Source organism: Colossoma macropomum, unplaced genomic scaffold (assembly GCF_904425465.1).
Source record: "Colossoma macropomum unplaced genomic scaffold, Colossoma_macropomum, whole genome shotgun sequence".
Classification (NCBI taxonomy): domain Eukaryota; kingdom Metazoa; phylum Chordata; class Actinopteri; order Characiformes; family Serrasalmidae; genus Colossoma; species Colossoma macropomum.
In genome coordinates, this window is record NW_023494789.1 from 3,293,281 (window position 1) to 3,319,112 (window position 25,832).

The 25,832-nt window shown below is 38.6% G+C and overlaps 1 protein-coding gene across 1 annotated transcript in view; it reads right to left on the minus strand.

Annotated features, from left to right (window-relative positions):
• Positions 1–13,868: 13,868 nt before the first annotated feature.
• The window catches only part of iqca1 (IQ motif containing with AAA domain 1), a 99,958-nt gene continuing 87,994 nt past the window's right edge, over positions 13,869–25,832 (minus strand). The window contains exons 16-19 of the mRNA XM_036569795.1: positions 20,284–20,370; positions 18,054–18,231; positions 16,094–16,332; positions 13,869–14,269 (exon numbers count right to left, since the gene is read on the minus strand). Of these exons, the coding sequence (XP_036425688.1) occupies positions 14,117–14,269; positions 16,094–16,332; positions 18,054–18,231; positions 20,284–20,370 (657 nt within the window). The 3' untranslated portion in view covers positions 13,869–14,116. The remainder of the gene's footprint in view (positions 14,270–16,093; positions 16,333–18,053; positions 18,232–20,283; positions 20,371–25,832) is intronic.

The following is a 25,832-nucleotide window of genomic DNA, read 5'->3' on the forward strand; positions in this document are numbered from 1 at the left end:
GCAACTCCACCCATTTTTCGACATTTCTGCATTAAAGTATAATGGTTGAGATGTAAAGTCATTCAGAGCGGTTTGCTGTAAAATGGTTCACTGCAGAGAAACTTACAGACTCTGATTTCTTTACAGTGGTGCTGATAGGAACCAGGGGTCACAATGTCTTCAGAACAAATATAGACATTTTATTTACTGTCCAAAAGCACCAGTGAGCCTGCACGTGAGTTTTTAAAGCCAATATTATGTTGATAATGATAAAATAATAGTGATAAATCTGAAAAAATGAGCTTTCTTTGGTGACTGTTTTGCCTTTCCTGCATGTACTTCTCTAATTAATATAAATTAGACCGTTTTAGACCAAAACCTTAACTGAAACCTACTGTAAAACTGTTTCTCAGGCGTCAGGGAGCAGCATATTTTTATTTACTAACTTTATTTATAACTTTCTGTGGCGTCTGGTTCCTATCACCACTGCTGAAAACAGTTTGGGCAAGTTTCTTTAGAACAGAGTATTTCACATCAAACCATTCCGAGTGAATTTGTTTACATCATCATTTAAATATCTTGATGTTTTGAAAAATCAGCAGATTTACCCTTTAACACTGAAGCATTCACTCGGTTCCTTGTTCTGTCTGATAGAACATCCTGAGAAAACAACAGAAACACTGGTAGACCTCACAAAAGCACAGTGGCTATGTTTACATGCAACGATTTTTGCCAATCCGATTGAATACAATCCGATTACAGATTTAGACTGAGGTGTTTATATGCACTCTATTCAACAATCTGATGGAAAATCTTCGTTTACATGCTCACTACAAGTAATCCGATGCAAAATGACGCGCATGCGTGGAGTAGCGCTTAGAGTAAACGTTACCATGACAGCGAACATCACGTGAGGTCCAGACCAGTTTCTGCTCCGCCATGTTGAGCGGTGTAAACTTTCGCCGTGACGCGACGCACATGCGCAGAACATACTTACACGTTCCGATTGGAATGTAATCGGATTCAGGCGTTTACATGGCTATTATTCTTCTATTTAACGGATTATTTAGAAGTTTACCCACCTCGTTCAATCGGATAGAAATTGTATTCCGAATGGCCTCAATCGGATTAGACTATTCCGATTGAGGTGTTTACATGGACATATTCTATTCCGATTGAGCTATTAGTCGGATTATTAACGGATTATCAGGCTGCATGTAAACGTGGCTAGTGTCATTAACTCTTTGTTTAAATATTACATCACATTTTTGGGGCGTGTTCATGAAGCTAGTCATTTTGTTTCCAAAATGCAGGACCCCCAAGGAGCCATGGTTTAAATATAAATACGTAATGATTTTGCATTCCCTTGCAAATGTTTTGCATTATTTCACAACGTTTTGCATTCTCTCACAATGATTTTGCGTTCTCTCGCAATGATTTTGTGTTCTCTCGCAATGATTTTTGCATTCTCTCGCAACGTTTTGCATTCACTCACAATTATTTTTCTGTTCTCTCGCAATGATTGTGTTCTCTCGCAATGATTTTTGCATTCTCTCGCAATGTTTTGCATTCTCTTACAATGATTTTGCGTTCTCTCGCAATCATTGTGTTCTCACGCAATGATTTTTGCATTCTCCCGCAACGTTTTGCATTCTCTCACAATGATTTTTGCATTCTCTCGCAATGATTTTGTGTTTTCTCGCAATGATTTTTGCGTTCTCTCGCAATGATTTTCATTCAGTGGAATTTGCATGGGAATGCAAAATGATTGCAAGGCAATGCAAAACGTTTACGAGGGAGCACATACATATTGTAAGAGAATGCAATGCTTTTACAATATTTTTTCGTTATGTGCTGAACAAAAGAAAAAGGGAAGAATTTGTTGTTTTCATGTTAATGTATTTTAAGAACAATGGGGCTCATTCATCATTCTCAAGGAGAAATTTCTTCTTAAAATGCACTTCCTTAGTTTTCACAAAGATTCTGATTCACCAGTAATTTCATGTTTGGAATTTGTTCTTAGGTAAGAACAGAGCCGACACACTCAAGAGCACAAAGGTGAGAATAATAGTTCTGCACTTTAAGAACACGTCATGAATCTGAATTTTTCTTGGGATCAACAAATTTGAGAAAAAACTTAGGAAGTTCTTAGTGAATTAGGCTCTATGTGTTTTAAACATTTGGTCTGCTTACCTGGACCAGTTTTGGCTCCCACGGCTGAATGACAGGCCTAATTGAATAACATAACTTGATAAACTGAAAGCGCCTTTGGAAGAATACAACAGTAGCAGTGGGCTAACCTTCTTGCTTCGGTTCAAAAAAAGGTTACCCAGTGTCTACAAATCAATATTTTGAAGTTTAAAAGCAAAACTAAACCCAAACTTTGAAAATACACCTAAGAGAGCCTTCCAGATGTTCAGCTAATTATAGTCATTTTAAAAGAACCAGCCCTCATTCTCTACTGACAGACTGCCACAATGTTCAAACTCAGGGAACCAACGCAGTGCTGAGTTAATGTTCTCATCACTAGTCACACCAACTAGACATCAGATTCTGGGCCTAATGTAGCAGAATTAAAGACATTCTGGCAAAAGACCTTCACGGGTTCAGTAGTCCAGACGGTCAGCGTCAAGTCAGGAGACATCTAGTCTTCTTCTAAGGCCTTTACTACACTTTCAGACAAGGTGCCCCAATTAGATTAGCCCAAAATTCACCTCAGGCTGCTCTCACACACATCTTAAAAGACGGTTATTTAATAATTACACGCTTAATTACTGGTACAGGCGAGAAGACTAAAATAGAGTGAATGTCTTCTGATGCTAAATTGGGTTATTTCCTTGTTCATTCCATTGGTTTCTTCCAGCTTAGGATCGTGTTAACTAATCCACTAATCTATTAGCCCAACAGACATGTTTTCTGTCAATTCAGTTTAGTGTGGGGTGACTCTTAAACACAGACAGCACAGGTTGAATTAAATTCAGCTTTGTATACTGAAGACAGTGCAAGGTCACTGCCGTTTTACCTATAATGTTACATTAATCAGCAATCCAGGTTGGTAAAATCATGTCGGCCTGTTTGAATTGCAGTACTCGGTTGTGTTGCATCCATTTTCCCAGTCTGTGTAGCATTTAGAGGACCCTGACACCTCACTTACGGAGCCATGATAGATAACAGGGCAACCTGAACTCTACCATTTAGTTCAGCCTCATCATGTCACATCAGAGCCACTAATGAAGAATGAAAAACACCAGGTGAATTACGGCCAGCCCTGAGAGTGTGTGAGCGACAGAGAGAGCATTAGCAGAAAGAGATGAAGAGCTCGAGAGAGACAGACAGGTGAAGAGGCAGACAGAGAATCAAAGGTTTTGTGGAGCGAAATAGAGAAGTGGGAATGATGAGTGTCAACAGCAGGGTTAACCCTGAACAAGGAGACGTTTGATAAAGTGTTGTGTGTCTCGGGCTTGCCTGGATTCAACATCATTACAGGGAGAGGGCGACAGTATGCTCAGCCTTCCAAAGCCCTAATGAGTTCTGCCTCCTCATCCTTCACATGCTAATTAGTCCTACATGAGCCCACTGCACGCAGCCCACTCACCACAACCGTACCGGCCTGTGGAAGAAAAGAGCAATCTGATACCGAACCATGGATGAGGCAAGGGTCTCTTTTTACTCTTGTACCCTATAATGTGATACGAGCATCAATTCCAAAAAAGTTAAATAAAAACAGTAAACAGTGTTTTGTAAATCCACTCTGACCTGTATTTCAACAAAATTATTTGTTATTAAATAAAATATTATTTAATGGTTTACCTTATTAACTTTTTTTTTTTTTAAATGTACACTCATTCTGAAATTGATGACTGCAACATGTCCCAAAAAAGTTGGCACAGAGGCAATTTAAGACTAGAAATGTTGTGAAACATTCAAACAACATTTTAAACAGCTGATGTAATCATGCTTGGGTACAAAAAGGAGCATTCAGGAAAAGCCTAGTCCTTTATGAGCAATGAGGGGTCAAAAAGTGTGTCGGCAAATAATCCAACAGTTTAAAATCAAGAATATTTGCAAGGATTTTAGATATTTTACTCATTATGGTTCATAATGTCATGAAAAGATTCAGGGAATCTGGAGAAACCTATGTGCATAAAGTGCAAGGCAAAAACCCCATTAGACAGCACTGCATTAAAAACAGGCTTGCTTCTGTGATGGATGTCATCACATGGGCTTCAGAAACCTTGACAAACCAGTTGCTACATCCACAAATGCAAGTTAAGACTGTACTGTTCAGAAGCCATCTATTAACAATGTCCAGAAACACCGCCGACTTCTTTGGGCTTGAGCTCAACTGAAATGGTCTCACAGTGCAAATGTGCTTTGTGTTCTGAAGAGTCAACCATTCAAATAACTTAGAGAATTATAGAAATAATGGATTGTGTTCACTGGACCAAAGAGGTAAAGGAGCATCAGGATTGTTACCAGCGTAAAGTTCAAAAGCCAGGGTTGTCATGTGCCCATCACATGGCTAAGTTGCATATCTTTGAAGGCACCATTAATGCTGAAAGATATATACACAGCAACATATGGTGCCTTCTATATGACATCTTCTTCAAGAACAAGCAAAATTCTGCATGTGTTACTACTGCATGCCTGCATAATCAAAGATTGCAGTAAAGTGTGTGTGGCGCATTATAAGTGCAAAATATGAAAATGAAGATCCTGTTGCACATGTAAAAACTTGTATAAGGGAAGAAAAAATCATGTTGTGTCTTTAGTTCTTAACTTATTATTAAGTTTTAAAAGGAAGGGTGCTAGTTTTTTAACGTTACATATATATAAAAGCTTAGTAAAGTTCATGAGGTAAAATGTTTTGATGTTATCATATTTTTATTTTATTTAAATGTAAAACAGGTCAAACTGAATTTTCTTATAACTCTTTTTCTGATTTTATTTGCATTCCACTGTCCATTTTTGGAATTTAGGTTTATACATGATAGAGACTGCATGTTCTGTGCTAGGTTCTGCAAATGCATACATCACTACAGAGATCTTAGGAGAACCTTTGTCAACTAGAGGTCCATTGTATTCACTGGGGTCAGCTCAACATCTCATAGTGATGAATGCCCACTGGTGTGTTTCTATCACTCTTTCTTCTATTCCCTGGATCTCAAGGGTGGGTCAAATGTGTGCAATAGATGTGTGTGTTGACAACATGTCTAAACCCCGTATCTGACCTCTGGCTGTCCGTGGGGTATAAGTAGGTTATGATACACAAGGTCATGTACCCATGTGTCTGTGGGATGTATTTGTGTGTATAGGGCAGGGAGTTATGGGTTTCTCTAGGTGATGGGGGTGTGGACTCTGAGGGGCAATGGTTGACAAGGTCACTGCTTGAGGTTAGGGCTTTATAATGGGTCCATGATCATAATATCAAGGCTAAGGAACTTGAGCTACAATAAATCTAGGGTTGGTTTCCTGGACAGGGAACAGGGATTTAGGCTAGTCCTGGATTACACAGCATTCTGTATGGAGAATCAGATGTAGTACAGGACTAGGCTTAATTTCAGTTTGGGAAAACTGACCTTTTGAGTTTTGATATGCTAGTCCACAGAGGATCATTCCATGGCCTTCATATTTTCAATGGATCAGTTCCCAACACAGTCCTCAGACAATCCCAGATGGTCCATTTTTTGGTGGATCCCAGCTTCCAGCACACTTGTACCAGGCATTCAGTTCTTGAATGATTGTCTTGGGAGCTGTGAGACAGCAAAACTGTGGACCATCTGGGGGTTTCAGAGGACTGTAAAAGATTGACCTAGGTATCAAACTCAGATCCTCTAACTCAGATTAATATTCTAACAAAGTAAATTCAACTCATGAAAGTCTCTCTGTCTAGCTGGTGAGCTGGAGGACTGGGAATTGACACCACTAGATTAATTCTCTTTGAAGCGGTGTACAGCAATGGTTCCCAATTCCTGTCCTGAGGGCACCCTATGCTGCATATTATTGTGTTTTCCCTATGTTAATGCACCTGACCTAGCACACAAAAGGGTTGTCGATATGAGAATTGGTTGAATCAGGTGTACTAGATAAGGGAACACACAAAAATGTGTAGACTGTGGGGTCTTCAGCACATGGAATGGGAACCACTGGGGTATTTTGTTGCATAGGACTAAAGATGTGCTTGGTTACAGCATTCAACCTCAGTTCCTCTGGGCTTTCTGTGTGAAACAGAACATCAGTTAAGATATATATTAAGTTATACGACTATAATAACAATAGAAGTAACCACACTAATTACACTGACTCAGAAACTTCCATGGAATTATAGAAAATAATGATAACATACTGCAGTGGTTCTCAGTCCTCATCCTGGAGTATCCCTGCCCTGAATGTTTCAGTTCCAGCTGATTCCAGCATACCTGAGCTAATCATCAGGCCATTCTTGAAGTGATGCATTAGAGCATTTAGGGAAAACAGGACAGAGATAGAATAGGAATGAGAACCACTTCTTTACAGACCTACATATAGAAAGTTTCTATTTTCAGCAGATCTTCTAAGTTAGGTAGACCTGGAGAAAAGTTCTTACCGGATGCAAAAGAAGCCAACTATTAACTCATACGCACCGAGTGAAGTAGTTTGTCTAGCACTAAAACTGCCATCTGATTACAGTAACATAGGTGTGCTTGATTCTTTCTTCTCTGTTTAACTGTAATGATGGGGGCTTGTCCTGGTAGGATTCCTGGGTTGGGGTGGTTAGAGGGAAGCCCAAGTTGAGCGATGAGCTATGTGGATAATCACTTGCACTTCTGGTTTTCAGGGGCCATAAAGACTTCATGTCAAGGCTGTCACTCCCCTGCCCTAAAAGACGGCAGTGGCCTGTTATTTCCCAGATTCCCCTACTGGAGCGGCTGACCCGGGCATAGTGGCCGGTGATTAGGCGGCTGGGCAGCAGTGTAATTGAGGAGGAGCACACCTGGCCTTTAATGGCCCACTCACCTGGTTCAACAGTCCCATCTATCTGCCCCCTTCACTCTCACTGTGGGACTGTTCTGCCAGCAGTGTAGTGTAGGGATGGTAGTGAGCCTTTGAAAGCATCTATAAATGTGTAACAAGTATACTTTCCTGAGAAATGACTCCTGGTGATTAGTGTTAGTGCTGTTCATTGACTTTTCTGCACTATTGAGTCTTGTTTCCCATTGTTATTTATTCTTGATACTCTGTATTTAAACTAGGAATCTAAGACATCTTTATAAAAAAAATTTGAGATCTACCCACAAACTTTCAGCGATGTTTAATCAATCAGGCAATTGGCCATTCAAAAAGCTTCAGCTTGCATTTCTGGTGGATTTTAAGGTGTGTTTTGGATCATTGTCTTATCGTAGAAGAGAGACTCTTTTCAGCTTCAGTATCTTCGTGGATACTGAATTTGCTTTGAGAATTTGTTGATATTTAGTGGAATCCATATTTCCATCTACCCATGCAATGTTTATGGTTCCACTGGCTGCCACACACCCCCAAAGAATAATAGATCCACCCATATATTTAACAGTTAGCAAGGTGTTCTTTTCATCAAATGCTGCCCCATTTTACTCCGAACGTACCTCTGGTGGCCCAAGAGTTCCATTTTCACTTTGTCAGTCCACGGTACCGGGTTCCAAAATGCCTCTCGCTTATCTAGATGTTGTTTTGCATACCTCAGACATTGACTTTTGCAAGTAGGTTGCAGGTAAGTTTTCCTTCTCAGCTTTATGGCAGCTACACATTCTTTCAGACCCACAACGCTGAGTTGTCTCGCACAGTAGAAGGATGGACAGAAACTTTTTTTCAGACCTGAAGCAAGAGTGGAGCTACCAAGTTTGCCACAGTTGTTAGGAGTCTCATTTTCTTTATATACATGGTGATTCAAAAAGATTAATCTGATTTCATGATTGAAATTATTTATTTCATGTGTAAATCATTACAGATCAATGCATTAAACTGTAAATGGTTTAAATGAGCATAAAGTTTATTATGTAATTTTACAAGGTCTCAGTATGAACCTCCTCCAGCTGTACAGACAACATCAACACCATAGTCAAATTCACCCCATACTGGATTGAGCATGTCGGGTGTCGCTGCACTCAAGGCTCTTTCAGTGCGATTTTGGAGATCATCCAGTGTTGTGGAACCAACGACGAACGCTCTGAGCTGTTGGAGGTTCACTACAGATGAAAATCACACTGCACAGTTATGACGGATTCACTCTTATTGAAGTGGAGAACGTAGAACGCTTTCTGCTCAGGGGTCTCATCTCCTCTCAGACTGAAGGGAGCCATCTTCCACTGACAGTCAGAAACTCTATGACCCCCTCTTTCAATTGGATTGTGATTGGTTCCTAGACACCTCACGGTTGGAAAAATACGGTGCTTTGAAATCAGATTATTTTTTTTTAATAACCCTGTACTTTAACAATGTTCTGAACTCCAGATTAGAAAACTTCTGTTTCTTCACTTATATTAAGAATTGACATGGATGTCTATTATTATTATATTCATATTATTATATTAGTATTATTCCTATTTCAATTTATTTATACACTTACTATCCCAAAGAGGTGAATGCATATGTTCACCAGTTTGGACTGCATCCTTAAAGACTGTGTTGGTAGATGCTGAACTTGTTGTTCAGTTTGCCTGCGGGATCAAAGTCGCGCTGAGCGGGGTTATGAAATCTGTTCCAGCTCTGTGGATGAGTTTGTTAAATACCAGAATCTGTCTGATTAATCACTCTTAATTTGATGTACTACAAAGTCAGACTAATTAACGAATAATTAGCAAATGATAGAGAATAGCTAGAAATCGGGCTTATTAGCATAACATTAATTGCTTTGTTTCATAATACCCAGCTGGCTAATTGTTCAATAATTGGAGCATTCAAAATGACATCTTTAGAGGCTAGAATGCAGCGCTGCACAGCGGGGCGGTGATTCAGAATGTTGTTTATACCAGTCCTGTGCAACCTTAGCCCAAAAAAAACATAGTTTACCCCAGTAAACATGCTGCAAACTGCATATCTGTTTTCTCTCTACAGTAAAAATCATTGTGGAACTTTTACTCTAATCCAGACCTCCACACAACCGTGGGCTGCAAAGTCTTCATCACGTAAGTCCTTTCCGGGCTGTGGGCAAATGAACGCGTGAAACGTTCACAATTAGCCTTTAAAATGAGCAGTTTGTATTCTCAGACGTAGTCTGATGTGACAGGTAGAGGGGCCATCCTTCAGGATCCTCTGTCATCCCGCTCCTGTGAAAGCTCGCTTTTATGTCTCCATTAAGACAGGGGTAATGTCTTAAACGAGCATGTCTCACCCTTGACCCCTGGGGCCTGTTTTAGGGTCTGGGGCTTGGTGAAGTCACATGGGCCTTGGGCTGGCCGAGGGCTACGAAGAGCTGGATGCATCACCATAAACGCTAGCTCAGAGGTTGCAGCTAGCTGCAGGAGAGCCGACGCCGCATGAGAAAGCCTGGGCCCTGGAGCCCCAGGCCAGGGAAAATAAATAGTAATTGCGAAACAATGGTTAAAAGGCTCCTTGAAACGAGCCAGTAGACGTTCTTTGTTTCACCGCCGCGGCCACAGGGGTGCCATGCTCTCAACTCGACTCTGGACGAGAAGAAAAAAAACGCATGTGAATAATCCAATCTGAATAATGCTTAATTATAATCGCTCCTGAAGGGAAGACACGTCTAGGATTATGGAAATTACCTATGAGGATAGAGAACAGTCAAAAGGGGCATTTTAATTTAAAAAAAAAGGAATGTTGAACATGACAGAAATGGGGGTGAGCAGTGTTATCATCAGATAAAACCGCTGTCCTTCTCCTTTCAGTAATTAAGCGTGAATTCCAACACAATCGGATGAGCTTTATAAGTGAGCGCACTTTAGCAGATGCACTTCAAACATGTCTCATTTGAATAAGCAGAGAGGTAAAAAATCTCACACTTATCTTAACATGACACCTAGCTTCAGGGCTTTTCCTTGGATGAGAACACACACAGGCAGACACAATCACACACACACACCCTTCTGAATAATTCAATTAGATGTGAGTTGAAGCTGGAAGGAGCACGGAGTTGTGAGTGTGTTTGTCATGCTCTATAAACCCACCTGGTGCGGCGGATGAGGGATCAAGACTGAGTGATCAAGAAACAGAAAAGAGGAAAGAGTGAAGGTACACATGGCTGGACCAGGAGAAGCCTGGTTGAAGACAAGTCCATTCAAGTTCACTCATTGCTCAAACGTTGCTGTTGATGGCTCAGGAGATTTAGTGGTGATTCTCCTAAAATTCCTTAGGAGAAAAAGCATTAGAGAAAAAAGACACGACAGTTGCAGGTGAGCATGAGTGTTACTTTCTCGCCAAATCTGAGCACAATTTCTGATTTTACTCAGATCTCTACTATAACATTTCAGCGCTGTCTACAGAAAACCATGTATCTCCATTTTTGGTGATTTTTATATTTCTACATCATTTCAACACACCAGCTGCTCTTTACGTTGTGTGAGAATTTCATGTTGAATCTACCAAGAGAAATGCTCTAAAATCACTTGGAATAAAATCACTTTACTTTAACTTAAATTGAAAGATAGGAGTGTTTTTGCCCTCTCCTGTAAAGCCACTATTTTTTAGATACTTTACTCTACTAGATACTTACTCTTTACTAGATACTGGACAGCAATGATATAATAGGTCTTTTTTATAATAGGAGAAACATCTGAACATCAGGAAACTGAAGCAAAGTCTTATTTGTCTTTCCTTGATCTCAGTGTTGTCTAAAAGAAACTACAGGGAAATTAAGGAGATTTCTTTTCTGATTTTTCTTTTCTATGAAAAGGCAGGAGCTCCACCAGGAGAGGAGGATTGTAGAAGAGCATGAAGAGATGAGGAAGAGAAGTAGGTCAGCTTTCTGGCACTTAACAATAGCATATGCAGAGCACACTGAGCAAAGAAATCCCAACAAGCATAAACAAACAAACATTCAGACAGTGTTCCATACTTGGTTGCTATAAGCATCTCTTGGTTGCTATAAGCATCTCTAAGCAACTCTCGCTTAACAGTTTTGTCTCTGTCGTTTTACATTATATGTGAAATTTTGACACAAGAAAGAAATGTAAAGAGTTAATATTAAACCAAAACTTGGAGCAATCATGTAAATAAAGCTCTCGCTATGGATATAAAACACTCACGGAGTGACCTGAATTAAAAAAAAATGTATTATGCATGAAAATAAGTCATGTTTTACTATTTACTTCTTACTGTAAATGGCATAATTAACAGAAATTAAAAAAGAAAAATAGAAAAAATATTTTTGGGTGATACTTTGCATTTTGTTGCCATATGGCAACAGCATGCAACACTGGAACTGCTATCTGCAGTACATACAGTGGCAGGAAACAAATACACATAGGGCCACACTCATTGTTAAGACGAAGAAAAGTCATGTGTGGCAGCCATATATGCATAAAAGTTTTAAGAATTCAGAAAAACATTAACCTAATTTACTGATAAACAAATCAACTTGCAATGTAAAAAAAAAAATGCTGAAATGACAAAATCCATGTGGCAACAATTATATTTCATCATTGTCTTTAGAAATAATAGCATCTCAACTAGTTTTTTTAATGAAAAGTCCCACAAAATTTCATTAACGTCCCCAAATTTTCATTAATTCCTTGTTTAAAAATATAGAATTATGCAAACAATTCTAGAGGCCTTCACATGCTAGGCTGTACCATATGATGTGTGTGAACAAAGAGGCATATGGCACATGAATAGCAAAAAGAGTATATAATTTTATGCAAAAAGCCTTCCTAAATGGAAAAGGAAAAACTGCTAATTTATGGTGTGGTTAGGCGAAATATTAGGAGAAAGCAGTTGTTGCCATACGGCAACATAATGCAGTAAAGTGTTAATGGCCAGAATATGCTGACCGAACATTTTACAACAGCAGCATTTTAATGTATGCAGCCCAAAAATGAACTGATGAGCGAAGCAGAGAATTAACTAGTTGTGACTAGTTGACCCATCACTGTTAGCAAGATGAGCATAGCCAGGACCTAGCAAACTACCTACAACACTTACCTTATTACATAGATACCTGCAATGTTGCATTTCCAAAGTAATTTCATTTTAAGTATGTTTCGTATTAGCTACAAATAGCTATTTTACCTAGCCAAACTGGCCATACAGTGAATATTAATTTGAAAATTAAGTAAAAATACTTGTAAAAAAAATGTCACAGCTAAATGAAAAGCATTCAGTATTCGGTTTAAAATTAAATTACACCAGAAATGTAAAGTTAATATGTTATATATTATATACAAAGGTAGTGTTTTAGTTACTATGCCCTAGCTACGCCAGTCACAGTGTACCAACTACTTCAGACTAGACTGCACAGCTGGCAGGATGGCCTCATTCGCTGAATTATACATGAAAAATAAAGCATGTTTCACTGATTTTTTTTTTTTTACATAAAAAGGTGTTATTGATAGAATGATTGAAGAAAAATTAATTTTTAATATTTTTGAGTTATACTTTTCCATTTGTTGCCATATGGCAACAGCTCACAACATTGGAACTGCAATCTGCAATACACAGAGTGGCAGGAAACAAATACACATAGCCAATCAACTCATATTTCAGACATGAAAAAAGTCAAATGTATGACAGCCATACATGCATAAATGTTTTAAGCACTTATAATGTTAAATAACATCAACTTGGATTGAAAAACATGTGCAAAAGACAGTGCCATTGTGTTGGTTTGCTTCTTTTGTATGCTTTACAGATGACTGTTCTATTGTTTCCTGCTGTTTCCATATGGCAACAAATATATTTTATCATTGTCTTTAAAACTGATAGCATCTCAATGGTTTTATTTACAGAACATTACCAAATGTTTTTCTTTAATTTGTTGTGTATACATATTGAATTATGCAAACATTTTAGCTTCATGTGCTAGGCTGTACCATGGAAGAGGTGGTCCAAGGTGTCGCAGTGCAGTCCTGCTGGCAGCCACAGGCACAGCGGTCCATTACACAGGCTAATTAGCAGTTCCACCATTGAGGAACCAAATGACAGCGTTTAGGAGAGACAGTACCACAGCTCAGTGCCAGTGTCTAACAATGGGCTTCTTTATTGGGAGTGTTTTCTTCAGCTTTGTCTTCCTCTGCCAAGATATGACACAGTGCAAAAAAAGTCTTAAATAAAACAGTCTGTTGTGAAATGGTCCCCTGATGCTGTTTACACAATGGCAGTTTAGGTATTACATCACATCTAGCAGCTCATTTCAGAGGCCACTCCAAATGATAAAAGATTCCAAATGTTTTACTGCAAATAAAACACATATGGCATGAAGAAATGGAAAATTAAAGCTGCACTATGTACGTTTTGGGGATTTGGAGACCTCTCTGGTGGAAATGTGTGACTGCATGCAACGCGTGGAGGAACATTTTGTAACCTGAGTTATACTTCGACCCCTTTCCCGAGCAGATGAATCTGATGATTGTAAGTGCACTGGAAGACTATTTAAAGAGAACTGTAAGTGAATTATCTACTATTTTATGATATTATAATCAGTATAATGTTAATTTTGACCTAAACATCGAGATGGACCTATTTTTGGGCCTGTGCGTGTGACATTAATACATAAAGATGTATGAAAGGGTCTGAAATACTCCCCAAAAATCTGACCCTGACCCTTTTGTACAACTATTTCAGGCTGTAGACCATATTTTAGTGTGTTTTATGTCCTCAAAACAAAAGTGCAGCTTTATGGAATAAAAAAAGTATGTTAAAACAACTCTAAAGATTTCAACATATAACTTGATTTTATGTGTCAATTTATTTATTTTTTAACAAGCTAAATAAATACATTTTTAGTCAATGAAATGAAATATGTTTTTAAACAGAGATGTGCGTAAAGGAGGTAGTAAACCAGAGGAGAAGTGGAAGAAAGTGTGTTGCTGCTCTCTGGTGGTCAAAAGAGGAATTGCACACTAGTCCCAATTTTTGTTCAGGTATCTGCAAACAAGAGATACGATCTAAAACTAAAAAGTCTTATGAATGTAAAAGCACTGCAGTCCATGACAAAGCAGAGAAACATTCACTTCTTTTTCTTCTTCTTTTCTTTCCCTGCTGTTTCCTTCTTTGAGGCCTTTCCAGGTTTCTTCTTTCCTTTGCTCAGCTTTGCCGTTTCCTCAAACTCCTTGGCAGCTCGTGCTCGTTTTTTGCCCAGTGGAGTCCGGCTATACCAGGCCTGCCAGGACGTAATAACACACACACACACCATCCACTTTAATATTAACCCCTACGCTGTATTACCAGATGTCATTTGGGTGGTGGATCATTCATATACAGCAGTGACACTGACATTACATATGTACCAGGCATAGTGACAGTGGTGGAGCGGCTCTGTGGTCAGAAACTGACCTCTGATGAAGGGCTAAAACATGACTAACACAAATTGCGCAACAGATGGGCTACAGTCTCTAACTGTACACCAGCAAGGTGATCCTGCAAAGTATGTTAAAAAAGGATTTTCTGTGATTTTCCAGACTTCTACACATCAATTGTTGAGTAAACAAAGTCATTCAGAGTGGTTTGACATGATTTCTTTACAGTGGTGGTGATAGAAACCAGGGGCTTTGATGTTTGCAACTCAAAGTTAGCCAGTCGTTTTATTACCTGTCCAAAACGACCAGTAGACCTACCTCTTCTGAGTTTCATATGTAATGTTGATGAGGGTAAAAAAGTGTTAAATCTGTTAAACTATGTCTCCTTTTCATGTAGCTCTCCGAGATGAATGAATGAACCCCTCAGACCATAGATTTATTATTGTTATTGATTTAAAATTTTGATTAAAAAGGAATAATAAAGACATTTCAATCAGTATTTCTGATAAAATATTCAATGACCACTATAAAAATATAATTTATGTGGTTATCAGTGTGAAAAACATAGATGTGGGTCCATATAGAGGGATTTAGAGGTTTGAAAAATTTCTGAAAGAGTTGGGACGCTGTGCAAAATGTAAATAAAAACAAAATGCAATGATGCGCAAATCATTTAAACCCTATATTTAATTGAAAATAGTACAAGGATTTTTGAGTGTAGCCATCAGTGACCTTAGCCAGAGAGCTCAGGTCCAGAGTGGGGCCCAGCTAACCCCCTTGCACCGCATGCAGCTCCTTCCATAAAACTACACACATACAGGAATCTTATTACAATGCAGTACAGTATGTACGCATCCTTCTTGCTATCTATACCAATAGGATAAACTATATTAGAAAGCTCTAAAGGAAACTTTTTTGGAACATGCTGTTGGCATCAAATTCAAAATGGGCATATATTTTTCAAAGAACAATACAATTTCTCATTTTCAACATTCGATATGTTGTCTTTGTAGTGTTTTCTTTTAAAATGTGGTTTACATGTTTTGCAGATCATTGCATTCTATTTTTATTTACATTCTGCACAGCGTCCCAACTTTTTTGGAAATGGGGTTGTACATTATAGGCAAAAACCTTATCTCTGAACTACTGCAAAACAATGTCTCAGGCATCAGGCAGTGTATTCATAACCATTTCATGTAATGACTTTCTGTAATGTGGCTTTTAGAGGCATTAAATGCTTCAGACATCTGGTTCCTATCATCACCACTGTGAAGAAATCTGACTCTAGAACTGGTCATGTCACATCAGACCACCTTGAATGACACTGTTTACATCTTAAGAATTTAATTCTGCAGAAATTTGAAAAGTGGGTGCAATTCCCTCATAATAAAGCAGTCAGTGAGGATTTAGACGGGGGACACATCATTTTCTGCCACTCAACAGAAACCCTCAATACACAGAGTATTTCTAGAGACTTTATTATAATGCAGTGTTATATTATAATGCAGGATTTTAGGAAGAGATAAAGAAGTAAATTTGCTAAAAGTTTGCTGGATTAGTTTGGGACCAACACATTAGTCTAAATATTGATGTACAGTTAGAGATACTCTGTAACACACAGGACCTGCAGCATATAAGATGAATAAAGTAAATATACGATTATTTCTGTATCTCTGCTTCTCTCTTACCTTAAAGGCCTCCTCCTCCTCTTTGTAGATGGGGTCTTGCCTGGCGAGAGGGGGGATGAACTCCAGGGCAGTGAGGGGTCTCTTGGCTTGCTGAGTGAGGCGGCGGGTGCTCAGGACGCTTCGCACTGCCTGCAAGATGTGACCCTGGGTGTAGCCGTCAGTGACCTTAGCCAGAGAGCTCAGGTCCAGAGTGGGGCCCAGCTGAGCCCCTTGCACCGCAAGCAGCTCCTTCCATAAAACTACACACATACAGGAGTCTTATTACAATGCAGTACAGAATGTGCTGTGCGCAGTGGATCAGCTCACGTATCCTGTTTGCTATCCATACCAATAGGATGAACTACAGTAGAGAGCTCTGAAGAACCACTCCAATCTCCACAACTGTCAGATACACAGATACAAACACAGCACCCTGCAAAAGTATCCAACCCCCTAGAAAGCTGTCAACACTTTCTTGATAACAAATACTGTTTATTTCGTTTTTTTGCTGAAATATTTTCTGATGTGACTTTGGAAATTTAGTATTACAGCTTGTGGGTTCGCCACACAATCTCTACATTTCCATGCAATCTCCACAGACACACTCTGGCCGTAGGATGGGTCATCCTGAAGAGGTCAGTGACTTTAAAAGAACACTGTCATAGAATACCACTTTAACCACAAATCAGTCAGTCAGCTTGAAACTTCTGCCCTAATAGATCGGTCCTCGGTCGACTGCAAGTGCTATTATTTTGAAATGGAAGCGTCTAGAAGCAACAACCTATCACAGTCCTGAACGGTAGAGCTGAAACCCGTAGCTCATAAAAATTTCATATCCTGTGTTGCATTACTTGCTGCAAAGTTTCACGCTGTCTCTGGCAGCAGCATCGGCACAAGAACTGTGCGCTGGGAGCTTCATGAAATAGGTGAGCAGCTGCACACAAGCCTAAGATCACTGTGCACAATGCCATGTGTCGGCTGGAGTGGTGTAAAGCACGCCACCACCGGTCTCTGGAGCAGTGGAAACATGCTTCACTGGCAGGCTGATGAATGAATCTGGGTTTGGTGGATGTCACGACAACACTACCTACTGGAATGCGTACTGCCAACAGTACAGTTTGGTGGAGGAGGAATAATGAACTGGGGTTGTTTTTCAGGCTTTCAGCTTGGCCCTTTAGTTCCAGGGAAGGATAGTATTAATGCCACACCATACAAAGACATTTTAGACAATTAAATGGTTCCAACTTTGATTTGATGAAGGCCAGTTCATGGTGATGAAGGCCACCTGCATGACTGTGCACAATTCAAGGTCCTTAAAGACAGTTTAATGAGTTTGCTGTAGAGGAACTGAAGAACTCTGCACAGAGCTCTGACATCTTGGGGCTTCATATATTATATTCATATAGGTGAGATGTCCACATACTTATGGCCATGTATATAGTGTATAAGGAAAATCACTTTATGTTTTATGCAAACAGTTAATTCAGTTCAATTTAATGTTGTCTGTCTATAACTTAATGTATAAAATACTAGCTGTTTTGAATTTATCTGGGAGGTATTGCTTATTTGGGGTGGCTTAATTGCAATACTGTGGTAAAACTAACCCTGCCATGTGGAGGCTGTATTTCAGCATGGTTAGCTCTCACTGTGTATTATTTATATACTTAAAAAATCTGTTACATTGCAGCCACCAATAGGTAGATTAAAATAATACAGGTGTAAATTCTTTGGCTTATACACACAACACATTAACTGAAAAAAATAGTATAAAAAAAGGTACCTTTGCGGTCTTTTTTCAAGAATTTGCAGGAAAATGTCCATATTTAAGTTGTGGAGGATGTGTTAACTTATTTTTACATAGAAAATCAACACAACATGTCATTTGTTTGAGGGTGTTCAAACCTTTAACACGACCCTACACACATTATTCTTTAATAAGATGTGACCTTAAAGTAATGCTTAATTATAAGTTCGGACTTACTCAGCCGTGAGGCGTAGTCTGGTCTGGGGATCAGGATGATCTTTTTGTAAACTTTACAGAGTGCTTTGAGGTCGGCATCAAATGGTCTGCGGGAGGTCCCCACGAGCAGTACTCTGTCTTCTGCTTTAATGGACTTCACCACCTTCGGCAGGTCTTTCTTTAGCCTTTTGGGCTCCATCTAAAGCATTAAGGCACAAAGGGAAGAGTAGAGAGAGTATGAAAGGGCAGCAGACAGGATGGCCTGCAGATTCTAGCAAAGGCAATATGGGGAATCTATACTAGGGTATCAGGTCATTACAATGTATTAAAAAGCACTGGATAAATAAAAAAGTAGGGCATATATGGCGTTAAAGGGAAGCCTAACTGTCAGATGAAAGCCTCACTATAGTGTACATGTCCAATGCCTTTGAAATATGCTGCATAAACAAAGCAACATTCCTTTACTAGTAGGTTGCCATTTTGGTGCAGCATCAAATGGCTCTCAACTTTATCCAGAACGTGACATTACACATGAGAGAACTTTTTGATTGTCTTATTCTTTGTAAGACTGATGCCACTGCAACCTTGTGATATCATAGAGCGACAATGGTGACCTACTAGTAGAGGGATTTTGCCTATTTGTCATGTTTTTTTTTTAACAAACAAATATTTACATTTGCTTTATACATCAAATCTTAATATTATTGGACATGTACACTAGTTTAAGCCTGAACAGTCTGGATATATATATATATATATATATATATATATATATATATATATATATATATATATATATATATACTTCAAGTAATTGAATAAATTACTAAACAGTATAGAACCTTCACATCACAAGCTTCTTTAAAGGTTTCTCGCACCAGCACATCTCATTTATTACCATTGTCTATCCACCAGGTTCTTTTCGAAACTGAATATGGTTCTTCTGCGGCATCACTTCAAAGAACCCAAAAGTCTTCAAATGTAAAGATTTGTCTACAAGTGAGTGTGAGAATTGTCCAGGCTGTGGTCTTTTCTGTGGCTTTAAATGGATGTGAAATAATAATAAAAAAGCAGATAACTAAACTGAAGCTCTCTTATTTGGGACATATTATGAGACAAATCAGTTAACTTAGAAAGACACATATGCTTGGAACAGTAAAAGAGGAAGAGGACGGCCAGCAAGATGGATAGAAACAATAAGGGACATAATGAATGGGCTGTAAATAAGCTATAAATGTGTTAAATGTTCATTTTAGTAAGTTAAATAGTTGTTTGAATTCAGAAGCAGCATATAACACCAGTGTGTATTGACAGGCTTTTTTCTCACTTCACCGTGTTTAATTCATTTGCATTGATACAGTGGCTGTTCCCACTTGGTGGGACTTGCTGATCTTCCTAACCATCAAGATGGCATGGGTTCACATTTGCATACAGTGCTGCTGTAAATGTAGCTTTAAAAGTGAAAAACTCTGCAGATTTTTCAAAATTTCGCAAAATTCAGTCATCGAGGTGCAAACAAAGTCATTCAGAGTGGTTACAGAGAAACTTACCGACTCATTTCTTTACAGTGGTGATGATGGGAACCAGGATTTGTAAAGTCTACAATGCAAAAATAGCCATTTTATTTACTATCCGAAACTGCCAATGAACCTACACGTCTTCTAAATTTGTATATTAAATGTTAAATCTGAAAAAAAGATTTAATTTATTATTTTATTATTTTGACTCACTACATCCTGCACGTACCTCTCTGCCCTGAATGGATTCTAAAACACACATTTTAGGCCAAAAGTTTATCTCAAAATGTCTCAGGCATCAGGCATTTGCAACCATTCCATGTAATAACTGTCTTTTAGCTTTTAGAGGTGGACGTCTGGTTCCTATCACCACCACTGTGAACAGTTCTGACTTGGTAAGAGCATTTGACACCAAACCACTCTGAATGACTTTGTTAACCGCTAAAACATTTAATTATCCTTAAAAAACACTGAACTGAAATCGCTGATAATTGAAGGTACCCTGGAAATGTATTTGAATTCCTGAGCCACAGGAGGGCAGTAGAGGCTACTTCAAGAAGTGTGAAAAGACACTGCTGTTGCTTTTCTCTCCTCGGGGGGGACTAACCACCTATTGTTTTTAAAATGTGTCAAACAGAGACTGCTGTGCGTATGAGTGAATGTGCACGTGTGTACACATGTATTTGTGTGCTTGTGAACCCTCATGTCCAGCGCAGCCCAGTTGGCAGGCGTACCTCTTTCTCTGCCTTTGGAACTTTCTTGTAGAATGTTTTCTCAGCGTCTCCGATCCAAATGACAGAGGGCTGCAGCTGGCGAGCCACCTGCCCAAACATAACAACAAATCCCTCCAACACAGGCCAAACACACACATTCACACTCCTACTAGAGCAGACACAACTGTACACAGCAGCCCCTTCAGGGCTCATGCATAGAATTCAACATTAAAATGTAAGATTGTATATAATGAGCGTTTATCACTATCAAATAAATCAACAGTCATATTATTTACTGATTACCTGGTAAACATATTTTGTCATGTGAAAACTATACATGCATATCCATATTGACTTATGCAAATCCAGATACATAATACTGTTCAAAAGTCTGAGACCACCCTTTATTCCATCAAAATGAGCACAAATCATTACATTTTCAGCATCAGGAAAAAAGCAGAAAACATATATTTAACAGAAAACCATGTAGAAGCTTCTACAACTACAACCCCATTTCCACAAAAGTTGGGATGCTGTGAAAAATGTAAATGAAAACAAAATATAATGATGTGCAGATCATTTAAACCCTATATTTATTTGAAAATAGTACAAAGACAACAAATCAAATGATAAAACTGAGAAATTGTATTGTTTTTTAAAAAATATATGTCCATTTTGAATTTGACGACAGCAACACGTTCTAAAAAAGTTGGGACGGGGGCATGTTTACCACTGTGTTTCATCACCTCTTCTTTTAACAACACTCTGTGAGTGTTTGTGAACTGAGGAGACACTGCTGTAGATTTGAAAGCGAAATGTTTTCCTGTTCTTGTTTGATATAGGATTTCAACTGTTCAACAGTTCAGGGGCTCATTTGTCATATTTCTAATTAAATAAAGTGCCATATGTTTCAGTGGTGACAGATCTGGACTGTAGGCAGGTCAGGTCAGCACCCGGACTCTTTTACAACGGAGCCATGCTGTTGTAATACATGCAGAATGTGGTTGGACACTGTCTTGCTGAAATAAACAAGGCCTTTCCTGAAAAAGACGTCATCTGTATGGCAACATATGTTGCCAAAACCTGTATATAACATTAAGCATTAATGGTGCCTTCACAGATGTGCATGTCACCCATGCCATGTGCACTAATGCACCCCTATACCATCACCGATGCTGGCTTTTGAACTGTGCGCTGATAACAAGCCTGATGGGTTGGTTGTATTTTCTGCTTGTCACAATCCAAATAATCCCAAACACATTCAGTGACGTTGAGGTCTGGACTCTGGCGTGGCCAGTCCATTGTTCTGTTTGTTTTGGCAAGTAGAGCTTTAAAACTCTCATTGAGAATCTATTAATTATAAGATGTGCAGTAAGGACATGCATAAAATACTGAACTCTGAAAGATGAAGGGACTCCTAGACCACACTTTGGTCCAGGAGCTATTTGGCTTATAACTTATGTTTCTAAAAAAGCAGGTCTGGCTTTGAAAGCAATGTTGTTTTAGGTTGTTTGGTTTGTTTGTAAGGACATATAAATGTGAGACAAACAAAGTTATAGAAAAATGAATCCTCAACTACAGTATTGAACATTTATTCGATGCAGTTTTAGTTGAAAAGTTTGCAATTCAATAACTTCTTTTAATGCATTCATAAATTGAAATTACAGGTGTGGAACATGGATAAAATTAATATTGTGACCTAAAATATGCCATGAATTCTATTAAATCATTATTCACCAACCATATTATATGTGACAATTATAAACGAATAAAATATTTCCTATGCTTCATGCTAGAAATGTAAGTCTATATTAAGTATGCCTTTGGTCTGTGGCATTTATAATCTTATAAAATTAGCCTGGTGAAAAATTGGATTTATGTGTCTGAAGAATTTCCCAGGATAAGTGATTCCGAGATGAAAGACGGGATCATTGTAGGTCCTCAGATCAGAGAATTAATGGGAGATGTAGAGTTATAAAACAAGTTGAATCAAGCAGAGTAAGCAGCGTGGCTGGTGTTCAGGAATATCACTAAGGGCTTTATGGGAAATCATAAAGCAGAAAACTACTGTGAGTAACGCACTGGCATTGTGCTGAACTGTGGGGTGTCACATCATTAAAGATACATTTTCTCGGCTTCAGGATGAGTGATTACATCAAGACATTTACAACATTTACAAAAAGCAGTACGACGGGAAATGGAGCCCTGCTATGCTTGCTGACTGTTGGACCCTCAACAGAGGCGATCCAGAAGCAAAATCAACTACTGGAACTTTAAACAATGAAACCACTAAGAATGTAACAATACAACATCTTATATTGTATCAAATTGTATTGCAGTGCATTGTATTGAATCACTGTATCATGATTAGCATGTTAGCTTGTAGCTACTGAGTTAGCTCAGGCCTAGATATTAGCTAGTGTCTAGAGTGTTAGATCAGGACCCTACAAAGCATAACTTTTGTCTCATATATTGTATTTTTATAATGTTGAAAGCTCCAATAAACTGAAAATTAAAATATTAAAGCTGCACTATGTAAGTTTTTTTTTTTTGAGAAAAATGAAATGGAAAAAATGAAATAAGTAGCATTACTGAGGCAGGAGGAAAAAAAAAAAACACTGAAATTTGGTGCCTCAGAGCTCTGAGGTTTCCCATTTTATTTTAGACCAACAGAACCCCAAAAAGAAAAAAAAAACAGATGCTAACAAAGGTCCTAACACTTATAGATGCTGAACAGACAGAAGTTTCACTGCAGTTCTATTAAGAACTCAGTGCTGACCTTTTTGATCTGATACTTTTCTTCTATTTAAAGCTGCACTATGTGAGATTTTTTGGTTAAAATTGAAATAAGTAGAATTTCACAGTCTGGAAAAAAACATGCTAAAACATGGTGTGCATGTGTTGCTGCAAGTCACCCTGTAGAGCCTAAAATAATAATTTAAAGGTTGGAGACATCAAGTCGAGCGAGTTTTTCCAGCCATGTCATACGTGTGGAGTTAAATTTTGGCCAAAAGCCATAAAATAATTAAACTCCACAAGCTATGCTGAGTATAAAAGTATCCAGTATATGGTGCAAATACATTTTTCAAAAATGTCACTACTCATTTTCACTCATTTGGATATAAATGTATTTCTCATTTTGCCAGTCTTAATTTTTCTTTTATTTGCCGATTTTGCTGATTTTTTTTTGTGTGGATTGTTACATCCCCATTTATTACACTTTGTGTTTAAATGTGAATTTATGTTTTTTGAAGTTTCCAACTGTGTCATTTAAACCTGGGTGACAGAAAAAAATTCTATTTCTTCTAAATTTTAATTTCTATTCTATTTCTAAGATTTAAATTCAGCATGCTATTAAAATCAATTAATGAATGTTTTTATTACTTGAAGAACTGAACAATAACAAACCACACATAACCTTTAACCGTACAAAATAAACAAAAACGCTTTTAAAAACACCATGTGGAAAAAATGTTTGCACAACCATATCGGTTGGTATAGTGTAGAGGGTAAACACCTCTGCCTATACGCTGCACACTGGGGGTCAATCCCGCCTGGGTAAGCACCCTACACTATACCAATAACAGTCCTTGGGCAAGACTCCTAACACTACCTTCACCTACCTGTGTAAAATGATGAAATTGTAAGTTGCTCTGGATAAGAGTGTCTGCTAAATGCCATAAATGTAAACATGCAAAAGTTTAGGCACCCTGTTAATTAACATGTTTTGTTGTGAAAATACAGAGAACACACATTTTCACATTTTAATGCATAATTACTGTTTATTTGCTCATTTTAATGAATTGTAAAAAAAAAAAACATAAAATGTGGCCTGTGCAAAAGTAATGGCACATTTTATATTTACTACTTATATTTTTCCAACATGTTAAATTCAGCAGATACATAGAAATTGTGCACTAAAATGTGCAGAAAATGCCATATTTAAGTTTGTCCCCTGTAGAGGATGTGTTAACTTATTTTGACTTAGAAATCAACAAAACATGTCATTTGACCTGGAGTGGTTTTTGGATAATTTTTGATATGACTGTAAATGGGTGTGTCCATTAAGTGTTTCTAGCTGTAAGAGAGAGCAGAAGAAAAATTTTTAAAAATGCATTATCATGCTAATCGCCAACCAGTCATTGCTGAGCAGGAACGTTTCGCTTGCTTGTTTTTTACCGAGTTGAATCAAGTAATCGTGACTGACCTAATTCCTCATTTATCATCGACACACACATTAAACGCTCTGGTGTGTTTACGCTGTTTGAGCACAAGGCCCAAGCGCAGCCAGATGCCTCTGCAAGATAAGGGCTAAGTAGAGAGGCGTCCAGCGGATGGGAAGGTATTCATCTGGTAACAGCAGAGCAAGCAGGAAGCCGCAACTGAACAGGGTCCTGCTCCCAGCATGCATTAGGAGAGGCACTGAAAGAGCCGTATCCGCACAATGCAAACAGACGCAACCTCAACCCTCCACTAAGTTTATCTCCTGCTCCAGCTGTGCTCAACCAGAGCTCCTCAAGCAGCACTAAGCTTGGCTTTCCTTCGCTCTCTGACTCAGAGGCCAAGACACGAATGCAACCACAAAAGAACACACCCCACCGACCCTCCACAAAGCCCGCCAGTAAAGATCGTTGAGGAGCTTCACATTTATGACTAGGCAGGAAAAGGCAATGTGGGGATACGCTCCTTTCAAGCTCTCAGTTCCTCATTAAAACCTCCAAGCCTGTTTGTTTATGTTTACGTTCTTGGGAAAAAGTAAACAGAACTAAATGTTCGTCATGTCATTTCATGGCATGGATGGGTGTTGCCATGGTGACACAGTAAGCAACGTGTTTAGATATGCATGTCATGTTGTATCCTGGAAGTGCAGTAACAAACAGAGCACGCAATTCCTGACCTTTCGTAGGGGCATGACTCTCGGCCATGTATGGATGAAGTTTGGAAAGAAGAGAGCTCTAATCTGAGCGCATAACCATATAGAGCTCGTGCATTTTACACCTAACAACATACAACCTGCATTCATCATCCCCTTTATTAGAAACACCTTAAATTTACAATCACTTTAGGGGGGTTAATCTTGTATTGTCCACTATATAAGTGTACAAATACAGACTTTAGCCCATCTGTCATTCCACTCTCTATCTCCAGGCCTGATTCTATGCTGCTGTAAAAGCATGCATTACACCAAACTAACTCATACCTAAGGCCCCGTTCACACCTTTCCGGATAATTTTTTTTAAAGTTTTTTTCTCTGGGTTTTGGCCTCCCGGCCACACGAAAACCTGTTTATTCACTGAAATTGAAAATGAATGTTTCTGAGAAAGCTCTCCAGGGTGGAGAGTTGTGAAAACTTTCAGAGCTTTTGTGTGGACAGAAAATACACAGCTTTTTAAAAATGCTGACATCACGTAACTGTTTTAATTTTTTAAGTAAGCAGAATCTGAAATATGGTTCAAAACTGAGTTGCTCAGCAGTTTAGGGATGAAAATATGAAAAATAACTGTTATTCTAAAGATGCATGAATTCATGTTCACTGACCAAGGTCAGATTCCAAATAGAGGCCTTTGCTC